This window comes from Alligator mississippiensis, chromosome 5 (assembly GCF_030867095.1).
Source record: "Alligator mississippiensis isolate rAllMis1 chromosome 5, rAllMis1, whole genome shotgun sequence".
In the NCBI taxonomy this organism is placed as follows: domain Eukaryota; kingdom Metazoa; phylum Chordata; order Crocodylia; family Alligatoridae; genus Alligator; species Alligator mississippiensis.
In genome coordinates this window covers 145,837,698-145,849,710 of record NC_081828.1, presented here as the reverse complement: position 1 = coordinate 145,849,710, position 12,013 = coordinate 145,837,698, and the positions used below count along the sequence as shown (strand labels likewise).

Genomic DNA, 12,013 nt, shown 5'->3' with positions numbered 1-12,013 from the left:
TTGGGGGAGAGGGGATGAAGAGTGTTGTGGGTAACAAGGGGCTATGTTTAACACTTGTTGCTCCAGACAGAAGAAAGCAGGTTGTTTTTCACAACCACTGCTACAGGACCAGGTCCTGGTCCTTGAGCAGCAGCTGTCAAAGACAGCTCCCTCCTTCTACCTACAAGGACAGTGGGAGTAAGGAGGCATTATTTCCTTGCTCCTGAGGACAGAAGGGAAGGGTCTGTCTTTCACAGCTGCTGTTGCTCCTGGCAGCAGCAACTGCCCTCTCTGCTAATGCCATTACTATGACAGTAAGCTGTCCAAGCTATCCTGATGGCAAAGGCACCCCTTGGCACGGGCAGTGGTACCAGTCTCTGCTGTGATGGTGGTAGCAACAGAGCCCCCAAAGGAGCAGCAGCTCTGTGACAGCCACTGCAGCAAGCAGCCACTCTCCCTCCCTTCCCTTTTGAGGGCTAGGGGATGCTGTGGGACCAAGAAACCCCCAGAAGTGCTGGATATAACTCTCTACATGCTACATGTAGTACTACAAAATGCTACATGCTATATATGGTGCTAAGAGAAGTTCTTGTTTGAAAAAGATCCACCATCTTTGTAACATCACAAACTGAACACATACTGACACATGCATACTAGGTTTTTGTAGTGCTATAAGGGTGCATATAGTGCTACAAAAGTAATGCGTGTCCAAGATCTTAATTACAGAGTGGTAATGACACTAGTATAAAAAGTATAGGAAAACACTTGAACAGGTTAATAAAGTGTTCCTGAATGAAATATATTAATTTATTTGCCCTTAATAGCTTGATCATATATTTTTGCAGCTAACAATTTAAAAAAAACCCAGGAAATGGTTGCTATATCACAGTCAAGAATTCTTAAAAATAATGCCAGCAAAAACAGTTTTCACAATTGATTTTTTTCCTCGCAAATACTGTAAAAGTATATTGAGAGATAAAACCACACTACACGATATATAGGTAAGCAATCTTTCCTGGTTCCTTGTAGTGTATCAGAAATAGCTACCAATTGTTAAAATGCAGTTCAGATATGAAACACTCAAATGCCAAAATGGAGAAGTGTCAGGATGAGAGCAATAAAGCAGAAGGTGGAAGAAGATAACAATGTATGGAGGGCAAGATTTTCAAGACATTATATGGCCCTTGTTCATTTTAAAAGGCATCGGGATTGTGTGCATCAGTGTTTAAGCAAGCTGTCTCACATGAAAATGTGCTCCAAGAAATGCAAGTTTTACACATTCCAAACTAAGGGTTGGATTATACTTATTATGACATTAATAACCTGCTGTATTCTGAATGATATGAAAACAAATGCATTATTTGCTTCAAACAAGAAGGGTATTACTACACCACATCTCTGGCACTGTCAGGAGTACCTGCTCCCAAACACACCCAACCAATCTATTCCCACTTGCACACGCCAAACCCAGAAGCTGGTATATTCAGACTAAAAAGAGATGTTGCCAAATAAAGCAGATCAGCTGTGACCTGTGTAGAAGGTTGCTTGTTGTCGCATCTATTGATCTTGTGGGACAAGGGGCAACATGTTCCCTGTTTCCAGAGATGTGCCCTAGAGATACTGAGGGCACGTCTCTGGAAGCAGGGAAAACCAGGACTTTCCAGTGTGGTATGGGGCCCCAGGGATGGGGCTACTAATCAAGTGATTAGCAGTCTCAGCTCTGGACAACACCAGAATGGATTCAACACTCAAGTGTGGTCCTGGGGCTAGGGCTGTCAATCACTTGCGTATCAGCTGACTGCCGACCCTAGCCCTGGAACTGCAACAGAGCATCTCAGCTTCCTGCTTCCAGTTGTACCCCGGATATTGTCAGGGGCATGTCTCGGGGAGCAGAGAAAGCTGGGTAGGCAATCTAAGGGCTTGAGAGGTCTGATCCTGCGCAGAAATTTCTCAGGCATGCAGGACTTGGCCCCTCAAGCCCAGGGAGCGCCTGCCTGGGTGGCGAAATAGCACAGGTAGCTCCAGGCTGCCTGTGTTCTTCTACCATAAAGCAAATAGACATCTGCTGCAATGAAGTGGCACAAATTCTTACAAATTTTTGTCATGGCCACATTGTGGTATGGCAGACTCCTCTTTGTGACAAAAGGTAAAGTCTGTTTCTATCCTTAAGCATCAGAGACAAAGGCTTTGAAAGTGGCTGCAGGAGACACCTCCAGAGCAACTTCACTACTGCATATCTGGATTTGGTACAGATGAGTCAGGCATGTCTCCCAGAAAGCACTGGAAACATACTTTAACAAACTACCTTGTAGACATGGAATCTTTAAAAGATACTTTATAAAGCTGGTATATGACTGTTTGAAACTGTATTTAATTTAATTTCCCTCAGTGAGTAATGCTTATGCATGCTAATCTGAATGACCCGGTCAAATGAAAATACATCTAGGCACAAGCAAACAGGAAATAAAAAATGAATATTAAAGTAATCCAATTTTTAATTTGTGTTTCTTAGCTAACAAGATTTAAAAAACAAACAAACAACTGCTTTGCTAATTACAGTTTTACCTTGTGATGTAACTGATGAAACTTTGAAGGAAGAAAAATTTTTCTACCTAGGGTCAGCTCTACAGCTGCGGCTGTGCAGTGCACAGCTCAATTTGAGGATGAAGAAGAATTCCATGGCAACAGTGGAATTAAAGTTATTTGTGCTCCCTTGAGCTTGCACTATCTTTGTGCCTGTCCCATTTTCCTATATAAAGAGGATATCCTAAGGACTGCTTTTAATGATACCAACTGCCAATGGCTTCAGCAGAAGATAGAGAAACCAGGGATTGCTGGGGTCCAGTTGAGCCCAGGCTCAAGTTCCCTTTGCTGTCCAAAGAGAAAGCAAAATATGTGTGATCATAGGTCCCTGTCACTGCTGATTCTCTATGCTAAGGTAATATTTTCATAGCTGGTTGCATTAACTTAAGGACTATTTTGTGTTGGCGAGGAAGTACAAAAAGGTCCCAGTGCATTTTAAGATTGGTGTTGTGGTTTCCAGGTTATTCTGAGATTTCTAAATCAATCTCAAAAGATTCTGATACTTGAGCACGTGAAGCTCGATATAAAGAAGTGCTTATTAAAATTACAAAATTAATACAGAAATAAATCAAGTTCAGCTCCCAATGAAATTAAATGTAGAATATAGTGGAATCGTGAGCACTAAAGTCACGTCAATACCACTCACTATCAGGCATCCCCATGCTGGAACGTGCCACACCCCTCTGCATATACTACTTCCTGAACCAGAAGCTGTGCAGCTGTTTTCTGTTCTGTTTCCAGGTGCAACACCAAGAAAATCCAGCTAAAATGCTCTTGGTGTAAGAAGTAACATGTACAAGAAAAGCCCAGTGTATTTCAGCTACCTGGCCCAGTAACTAAGAGATATATCCACGCTCCAAAATGCACAAATCCAAATGTAGACATAGGAAAACAGTGACAGTGAACAAAGAATACACTGAAAAGTGGGAAATAAGTGACACCTTGCTAATCAGGAAACCAGAAGGTAAAAAAGGATTAGTTAGCTGTATTATTTTTCACCTGGCTCTGTATGAAATGAGGGTCAAGATTAATACAAAGTAGGCATACATCCGAAGTGTACAGAATTCACTCACAGTGTTTATCATACTACAAGGCTGGAGATACCACTTAAACATTTCAGAGGCAACATTTTAGTAAAAATTGCAGTTTTGTCCTCAACTGGTGGTGGAATGTTGATATTTTAAATTATATCTTATTAGAAAAATTACATCATATTTATATGTTGCAGGATGTGCGAATATATTTGTTTCCTAAGGACTTCTAAGCATTAAATCTAAATGGACAAATCTCTAGATCATATACAATATTAAACAGCAATGGACAGAGACCATGTAATTAAATATGTATTGCTTGAGTAACAAAATAAAAATATATCTCACTCACTTTAGACTTATTGAGTCAAATATAGTAAACATCAGTTAACTACCAGACTAAGGTCAAACCTGGGTGTCTGGAAGTCAAGCTCCTGTAGCTAACTCCCAAATTCTTTTAGTGATCTAAGTTTATAAAAGGAAAGGTGAAAACAGTAGAAAATGTTTCATTTGTCAGTATTTCAATACTTGGAAGTTAAGATTAGTTTGGACTGGGACTCAGGAGATGTGGGTTGCATTCTTTACTCTGTCACAGGCTACTGAGTGACCTTGGGCAAAGCTTTTTTTCCTTTCTCTGCTCTGATTTTTCCATCTACAAAATGGGGACAATGATATCAACTTCCTTCTAATAAAAGTACTTTAGCATCTACTAATGAGAAGTGTCACATAAGAGCCAGGTATTATTAGCATTATTATGTTACTATTGCTACAATTACTATTTATTATGATTATACTCAGGGTCCCACATATCACATAGCCCAAAAGTATCATGTTTTGTATCGGAAAATCCTCTGGGTGCATCTACATGTGCCCCCCGCAGTGCAGTTGTTACTGCACTGTCATTTAGTAATTGCTGTAGGAAATACTAATTGACAGCACAGTAACAGCTGTTACTGGGCCATCCCAGTGGCACACTGGCTTATTTTTAACAGCTACGTCACCATAGCGACACGCTATAGTAAGGTAGCTTATTGCTACGGCAACATAGCACCGGCATCAGTTTGTGCGCACTGACACTACTTCGCCATAGTGACAAGTTATATCACTGTAGCACATCACTATGGTGACATTGCGCCATGTGTAGACGTACCCTATATTCCAAAATTGGATTTATTTATTCCATTACCACTAAATACACTTTGTATCTCTATCTTGTCCTATCACCATATAGAAGCACATTCCAATGGAGTTGAGGATATGAATTAATGGAGAAGTTGCTGATTTCTTTACAAAGTTTATTAAACTCTAGGCAGTATGACTACAGCTTGCATGCCTCAGCCCCAGAACTGGCCTCCAGGCTGTCTAATTTATTAGCCTCCACTTCCATCTTGCTTTTGCTCTGCTCCTGGCTACACAATGGACTCCAGCTCTGATTCTAATGAATCCTTCCTGCCTAGCCCTATGGACCAGAGCAGAGAGTATGCCCCACCATCCAGATATAAATGTACAATCTGAAATAACTGGGGGCAAAAGGAAACTACACACAGGCCTTCCATTAGAGCAGGGAAACAGAAAATGAAAATATGGGAGAACTCTGAATAATCTGACCCAGTCTATTTCAATGGAAGCAATGGTTTAGAAAACTGAGGAAAAATAAGTTATGGGATTCCATGAAACTATGTACTGAGAAATGAGAAGGAAAGATTTTTTTTAAATGTACTTGTTGGGGGCTAGAAATGCTTGTCACTATTTTTCTAGGACACAGACAATCCTCAGTGGAAGATATAAGGACAAGCCCAAATAATAGAACATTTGAAGACTGCCTTCCTCAGAGAGCTGGGTTTACTGAGCCGACCAGGACAGCTGTATACATTACCATAAACTGACTTTATTTTTGAGTTAATACACTTTTTTACTCTGAGCTTTTACGGTAGAAAACTTTTTGCTATAATTTTTTTCAGTAATTTCTTCAAGTATATATTTGAGCTTACTTAATTAAGTAAAACACTGCAATCCTTGACTAAGAGCTACAAGAGCTCACAAAACAGAGCCTCAAGCAAATGAAAGAACTGAAAGATGTTTCTACAGAACTATATCAGATAGCAAGACAAGCTTAGCAAATACCTTATCAGCATCACTGCTCTTTATCTAGCAACCTGTAATTAAAAAATAAATTTGTGTAGGTGCCATTTTCTAGGTGCCATTGTTCATGAATCATGCACAGGATTATCCATTTGTTCCACTCTGACCAAGTGTGGATTATGCTATTTGCCAACCACTTACAAGACTGCATACATAATTAAATGTTAGGATATTCTATAAAATATGCAAGAGCCTTCATATTCTAGTCTGTTTCATTTCATTTTCAGTACAGAATGATACTAGTTTTTAAGATATTATAGTTGTTACTGTATTTGTATGCTCCCAGAAAATGAATAAATAAAGTATAAAATAAATTCAAAAGCCTGTAAGAATTTTTAATCTATCTGATGTAAAACGATGAACCCTTTAGTTTAAATTTAAATTAGGAACAATTATGCTTTATTAGTCCAAGAGATGTACAGGTAAAGGATAATATGATAGAGAAAAAAAGCTCTAACATTTACTCACATGCGATAAGATGGCAAGCTGATGGTGACAAGCTACTGCATTTCTATTAGCTTCCATGAAGTATCTCTGAGTACGTCTCCTCTCACGCTCTAGCTTCTTCTCCAAGGTAAGATGGGAGGTGGATAAGCCATCTAAATACCTCATCATCACATCAGATATGACCGAACTGACCTCTACTATATCTGGACGAGTCTCTGCATCAGGGGTCAAGCACCTATGAAAAAATTCATAATCCAATGAAACATCCATGCACAGTAATGAATTTTTATCACTTATTCCCAGATATCTGTTTTATGCCACTAACAAATTGGTTTGTATTTATGAATGCTTATGCTGGGCAGCAAAAAGGATAAAACTGAAGCCAGTTGGATGGTTATTGTCTTTGCACATGCATGGGGCCTTTAAGCAAAATTCCACTTTTTCTATTATGCACTTAAGTAGCACTAAGTAGCACTTAACCATAAACTTTTAGGGCTTGGCCAAATTCTATTCTGCCTTCCAGACATGAAAGTAGTATTAGGTGCCACTTTGACAGATTTAACCCTATGCAACTAAACTTAACCATCTGCATGTGCTTAAAAGTGATCGAATAGAGCTTGATGGCCATGTAATTTCAAATCTATCTGTAAAAATGTATAAATTCTATGCAAGTCTCTGAAATGTTCATTTGAAAAAGATCACGATTAGCAATAAGGTGGGGAAAGAGGGAAGGATCACTCATCTTTGGTCCGAAAGCCTAAGATTAGGGTACTTGCCCAGGAAGTAAATTACAGTGAATTTTTAGATAGCAGCTGAAGCACTATCTATGTCCCTAATCTTATCCTACAGTAAATTAAAATTAAATACAGTAACTTCAGATCTAAAAAGGTATTTAGGCACCACCATCCTATTCATGAGTTTCACTTACAGCTAAACTGTGTGGTTTCACTTACCCTTATATGAGATCAGAGCAGACACACTTACCATACTTCACTTGCTCCATAGCATGTTCCCACCTCTTTTTAAAATTGCTGTGATTCATTTGTTTGATCATCACCTCAATGTAGAATAAGTGTTTCCAGAAGTCTAGGATAAACATGGTGACCACAATGCCACACGCTTGCAAGTCTCACCTATTGCATGTCTATTATTAGCCACGAGAGCAGATCTCTATCTTTTTTAAATCTGAAGCCCTTTAAACATTCAGAGATGAAAACTGAAGGTTGCTAATGTCAGGAAGTTGTCACATTGCCATCCTTATTAATGAAATTGAATCCAACAAAGAACCTTTCTGGCAAGATACAGGAAAAAAACTACATGAGTAATTACCTTTTAATAGTAACTGACACTTTTTCAGAGTAGACTCCTTCAGGCACTGGTTCATACATAGCCCCTACTATCTGCAAAACAAATAGTGTAGAGTGAATAGAGGAAAATTATTCCATTATATGTAAGGAAATGTGTGTGATTAATGTTTTTCCTTGTAAAAACATGACAGGTATTACATCAGTAGCACAAGTTCATAATGGAAGTTTGGGGCCTATCTTCTAATGCAGAATGTCTGTTATCAGATGCTCAGACAAGTATATGTATAAAATAACTGTAGGAGAAGGAACTGCAGTATCATGGTGACATTTGCACTTGCAAAAAATGTTATCATCTCTGACAATGTGCTAGGGCAGGGGTATTACACTGTCCCAGCCCCATGGGCCAAATGAAGGGGTGTAGGGCTAGTCCACAGGCCAGATCGGGCCCAGAGACCACACCCATGCTAGTGGATGCCCTGGACCGGCCCCACACACTGCAATAGCTCCAGCTCTACTTGCTGCACGGAGTGTGCAGATATGGCTGGGGCATTCGCCGCATGAGACTCCTGCACCAGTCTAACCCTGCATGCTGGATCTGGTTTGTGGGGCTGCTCTATGGGCTCAGTCTGGACCAGCCCTGGATCCAGCACACAGGTCCCAGCTATAATGGGTGCTGCATGCAATGCATGCCCCAGACTGCCCTGTGCGCCACATGCAGCATGTGCCCTGAACTGGCCCTTCATGCTGCATGCAGCATGCATGCTGAGTCCAGCCCCATGCAGGGCAGACCAAACTGGCTCTGCATGCAACATGGAGTGCATAGGACCAGGGCCAGGGCCAGGGCCAGGGCCGGTCTATGCTGCATGCATTGGTAGGGCCTGTCCAAGACCCACAGACAACACAGCTGGTGGGATGATAGGACTCTGTGGGCTCAATCTGACCCAAAGACTTTATTGTTGACATCCCTCTTCTAAAGTAGATTGTGAGTAGAGCACAACCATAGAGCAAATCCAGACCGAGTGAACTGTAAGAATGTTCAGAATCTTAAAGTCCTAGCACTGGATGAAATTAAAAATGCACTGCTAATTTAAATGGAACAACATAATATTGTTTAAAAAGTGCAACTGTTAGCAGCCCAGCAACCTACCTATTAAGTCTAAATGTCAACACAGCAATCCTGCTAGAAGATTCATTTCTACTCATTCACATTTCTATAAAGCAAGGTAGCCTGTCTCTTACAATCTTTTACGTGAACTTTGGGGGAGTGAGGGACTCATAAGATTCATGCCAAGATAAATATGCAGACTGATCTAGCAAACCAGCATACTTTAGTTGCCAAAGAGAGCATGTTGGTGCTGTAAAAAGGAGGGTTCAGTGTTGCCATCTGATAAAGGATGCACCCTGCAGCCCAGACATCAGCCTTCTCTCCATATGGTTCACTCTTTACAACTTCAGGGCTATATGACAATAAATACAAGTTAATATTCTCTAAAGGGTGAAAAGAAGATCAAGTAGAAAAAATACTAAAAGATTAGCATATAAACAAAGGACAGAAGCGGCACTCATTTACCATTTCTTACAAAACAAAGGATAGTGCCATTTTAAGTTCAAGTGCAGTATTCTTTTTGCATCAAATTGCATACGACAATATCAAGATATATCATAACTTTAGCTATTGATAATTGGCTACATTTCCACAAAACATTAAGAAACACACAGCATTACAGCTTGCTGATCAGTGCAAAACAAACCAAAATAAATAAATAAATATTTATATATATATACATACATATATATACATACACACACACACACATATGTGTGTGTGTGTGTGTGTGTGTATATATATATATATATATATATATTTTTTTTTTTTTTTTTAAAAGAAATATAGTTGGACTAGCAAAATGGTTGCAGAAAGCAAATTCCAGGCCATGTATCAAAGTATACTGTATAGGGGAACAGAATTTTAAATTACGGAAGGACAAGCATTTATTCATTTCAGTAGTGCTGGCCTGCTTATCCAGTCAGAGAAGACTCAAAATCATGAAATTTAATTTGACCAATTATAGTTGAGCAACATAGGTCAAATTTTGAATATTCATATAAAAAGCTCAAAAAGATATCTGTCAATAAATGGGCACAGTGAATATGTTTGGGAGGGAAATAATCTGCATGTTTGTAATTACAGTCCAAATAGGAATAGGCAAGAAATAAATTATTTGTAGCTAATTATTCACTCTGCTCTACAATGTATTTTGATAGCACATATAATTGCTTATAAATGGAAGCATTTATATCCCTCACTGCCTGAGTACTATATGAAATGCCATTTGCTATTTCAAAAATATAGTTTTTCTATTCCTAATATTGCTTGCTTAAATATTTGTTCACTTGTCCCTTCATAGCAAGTCTTGATTTAATGGATTAAAACAGGCTATTGCATTCATATTTTCCTTGTAAGATACAGTTGCATTTCAGTTTAAATAGAGTAAGAAGTGAAAGAAATATGTTTAATCACTTTAACATACACATGTTTTGCTTTATTCCAGCATTTGCACTACAAATAATAGTGACAACATTTATTATTTCAATATTAAGAATAACACAGGATGTGACTTTGCTATTCTATGATAAATCAATATCCCTTGCTTTATCTTATTTAGACTATAGTAATCTAGTTTTTCTGCTATTGCTGGATCCTCAATCAACAGGCTACAGCTGAAAAAAGTCTCTGCTAAAATCCTTATTTAAAGTAGATCAGGGGTAGGCAACATTTTTGAACCAAAAAACACCTGCAAGCTTGGTTTGTAAGATGTTGGTGTGTCAGGAGCAGATGGCAGGGGAGCTGTGAAGGGCCCAATCCTTGTTGTGGCAGTGCAGCCCTGGCCTCTTCCCTGCCGTCTGCCCCAAGGTGCTCGTGCCAAGCAAAATGCCTTCGGTGCCACACTCTGGCACCCATACTCCAGGGGTTGCCTACCCCTGGAGCAGATGGTAAAAGAACCTAATTTAACTGAGCTAAAACTGGCTGCTAATCAGATTCCAGGTGTTCCTCTTCCCCATTTAAAACAACGCTCTTGCTTTAATAGGGAAACTTTATGCCAGTTGAGGTATTCTGACACTTAGCTTTGTGTAGATACACGTCAAGTAACATCCATGGTACTTTCTTTTATTTAGCATCTTGTTGAAACTACCTGTACAGAGATGTCATGGATACTTCTACAGTTCCACTTCAAAAATCAGTCTGAAAAGTCACTTGTTTTTCCCTTTATTTTCAACTTGCAGTTTAGAACCTGGAACTATCAACCGTGTGATGAAGCCACTGACATTTGTGGTAAAGTGCCTTGAGATGTTTTGGCACTAAATATGCAGTGCATGAGTTAAAGTTGTTGTTAGATATCAAGATGAAGTAAATTGCTAGAAAAATGGCATGAATGAGAAAAAAAACCCAACAAGACAGGTTTCGAGAAGAAATGGGCAGGGGTGCCTTAAATATATCACTTCAAAGATAACAACAGTTATCCAAAAAGAAATAGCAAATTGTAGTTGAGGGCATGCAGCAGGGAAGTAAGAGTGCTTATTATTTTTCTGATGAAATTGATCAGAAAAGGTACAAAATTGTGGGTGAGGATTAGATGGCCACTTTCTTTCAGTTTTGGTGATGGCATGTATAAGCACAGGGAGAACACACTGTATTAGCGAATAATACTGATTTCTTTTATAGGTGTTTTTTAGTTATGCTTCATTCAGTGGATATAGACAAGTTAATACATAGAATCATCATTCTGAGCAGAGGAAAATGATGATTCTGCATATTAACTTGGCTATATCCATACACAGGAAGATGGCAACACAGTAACTGGATTGTGAGCTCCCTGAAGGCAAAGGTCCTAGCATACCCTGGGGGATGATACATCTTCTGGAAGTAATTAAAAAAAAAAAAAAAATCAAACCTTTGGGGTTGTGGATGAAGGCTGAAAATATGAATATGTGACTTCTAAAGATTCCAAATATTCAAAAGGACAAGTAAGTAAATAAAAGTATTATTTTTAAATTTACTTTTGGGCCATATTGAGCCAAATTAAAGTGGCAATGCGTCTTTAAATTACTAGGCCTTCATAACAAGTAACATAAATTGGGATTTCTATGCATACACGCAACAGGCGTACACATCATATTTTCCTTTGTTGATGCTGACTAACCAGTTTTATACTACAATGGTTTTTGAGGCTCTGACAAGGAGAGGCAGTGTATTCATTTTAAACAAGGATCTTTCTGTTAATCTGTTGAGCTAATAGTCCACTTAACAATGGAACACAAAACCTTTCTTATTTAAGATTATGTTTCAAATCTGGCCCAGTGCAGTCCTGCAGTGATTGAAATTGTTGCAACTGTGAAAATTTAGTAGTCTGAGCCTATTCTCAGTGAGTGAGTCCAAATTACAACATTTCTACAAATGGTTCTTACAACCTTACTAGTAGTCTTGGCAAGAAGCGAACTATTAAAAGTGCATGGAAGGTAACC

The 12,013-nt window shown here is 38.9% G+C and overlaps 1 protein-coding gene across 2 annotated transcripts in view; it reads right to left on the bottom strand.

Annotated features, from left to right (window-relative positions):
• The window catches only part of NEK10 (NIMA related kinase 10), a 201,407-nt gene that overhangs the window by 63,349 nt on the left and 126,045 nt on the right, over positions 1-12,013 (bottom strand). For both annotated transcript variants that reach the window (XM_014603021.3, XM_059728843.1), the window contains exons 24-26: positions 8,817-8,946; positions 7,512-7,582; positions 6,204-6,417 (exon numbers count right to left, since the gene is read on the bottom strand). In XM_014603021.3, the coding sequence (XP_014458507.2) occupies positions 6,204-6,417; positions 7,512-7,582; positions 8,817-8,946 (415 nt within the window). The remainder of the gene's footprint in view (positions 1-6,203; positions 6,418-7,511; positions 7,583-8,816; positions 8,947-12,013) is intronic.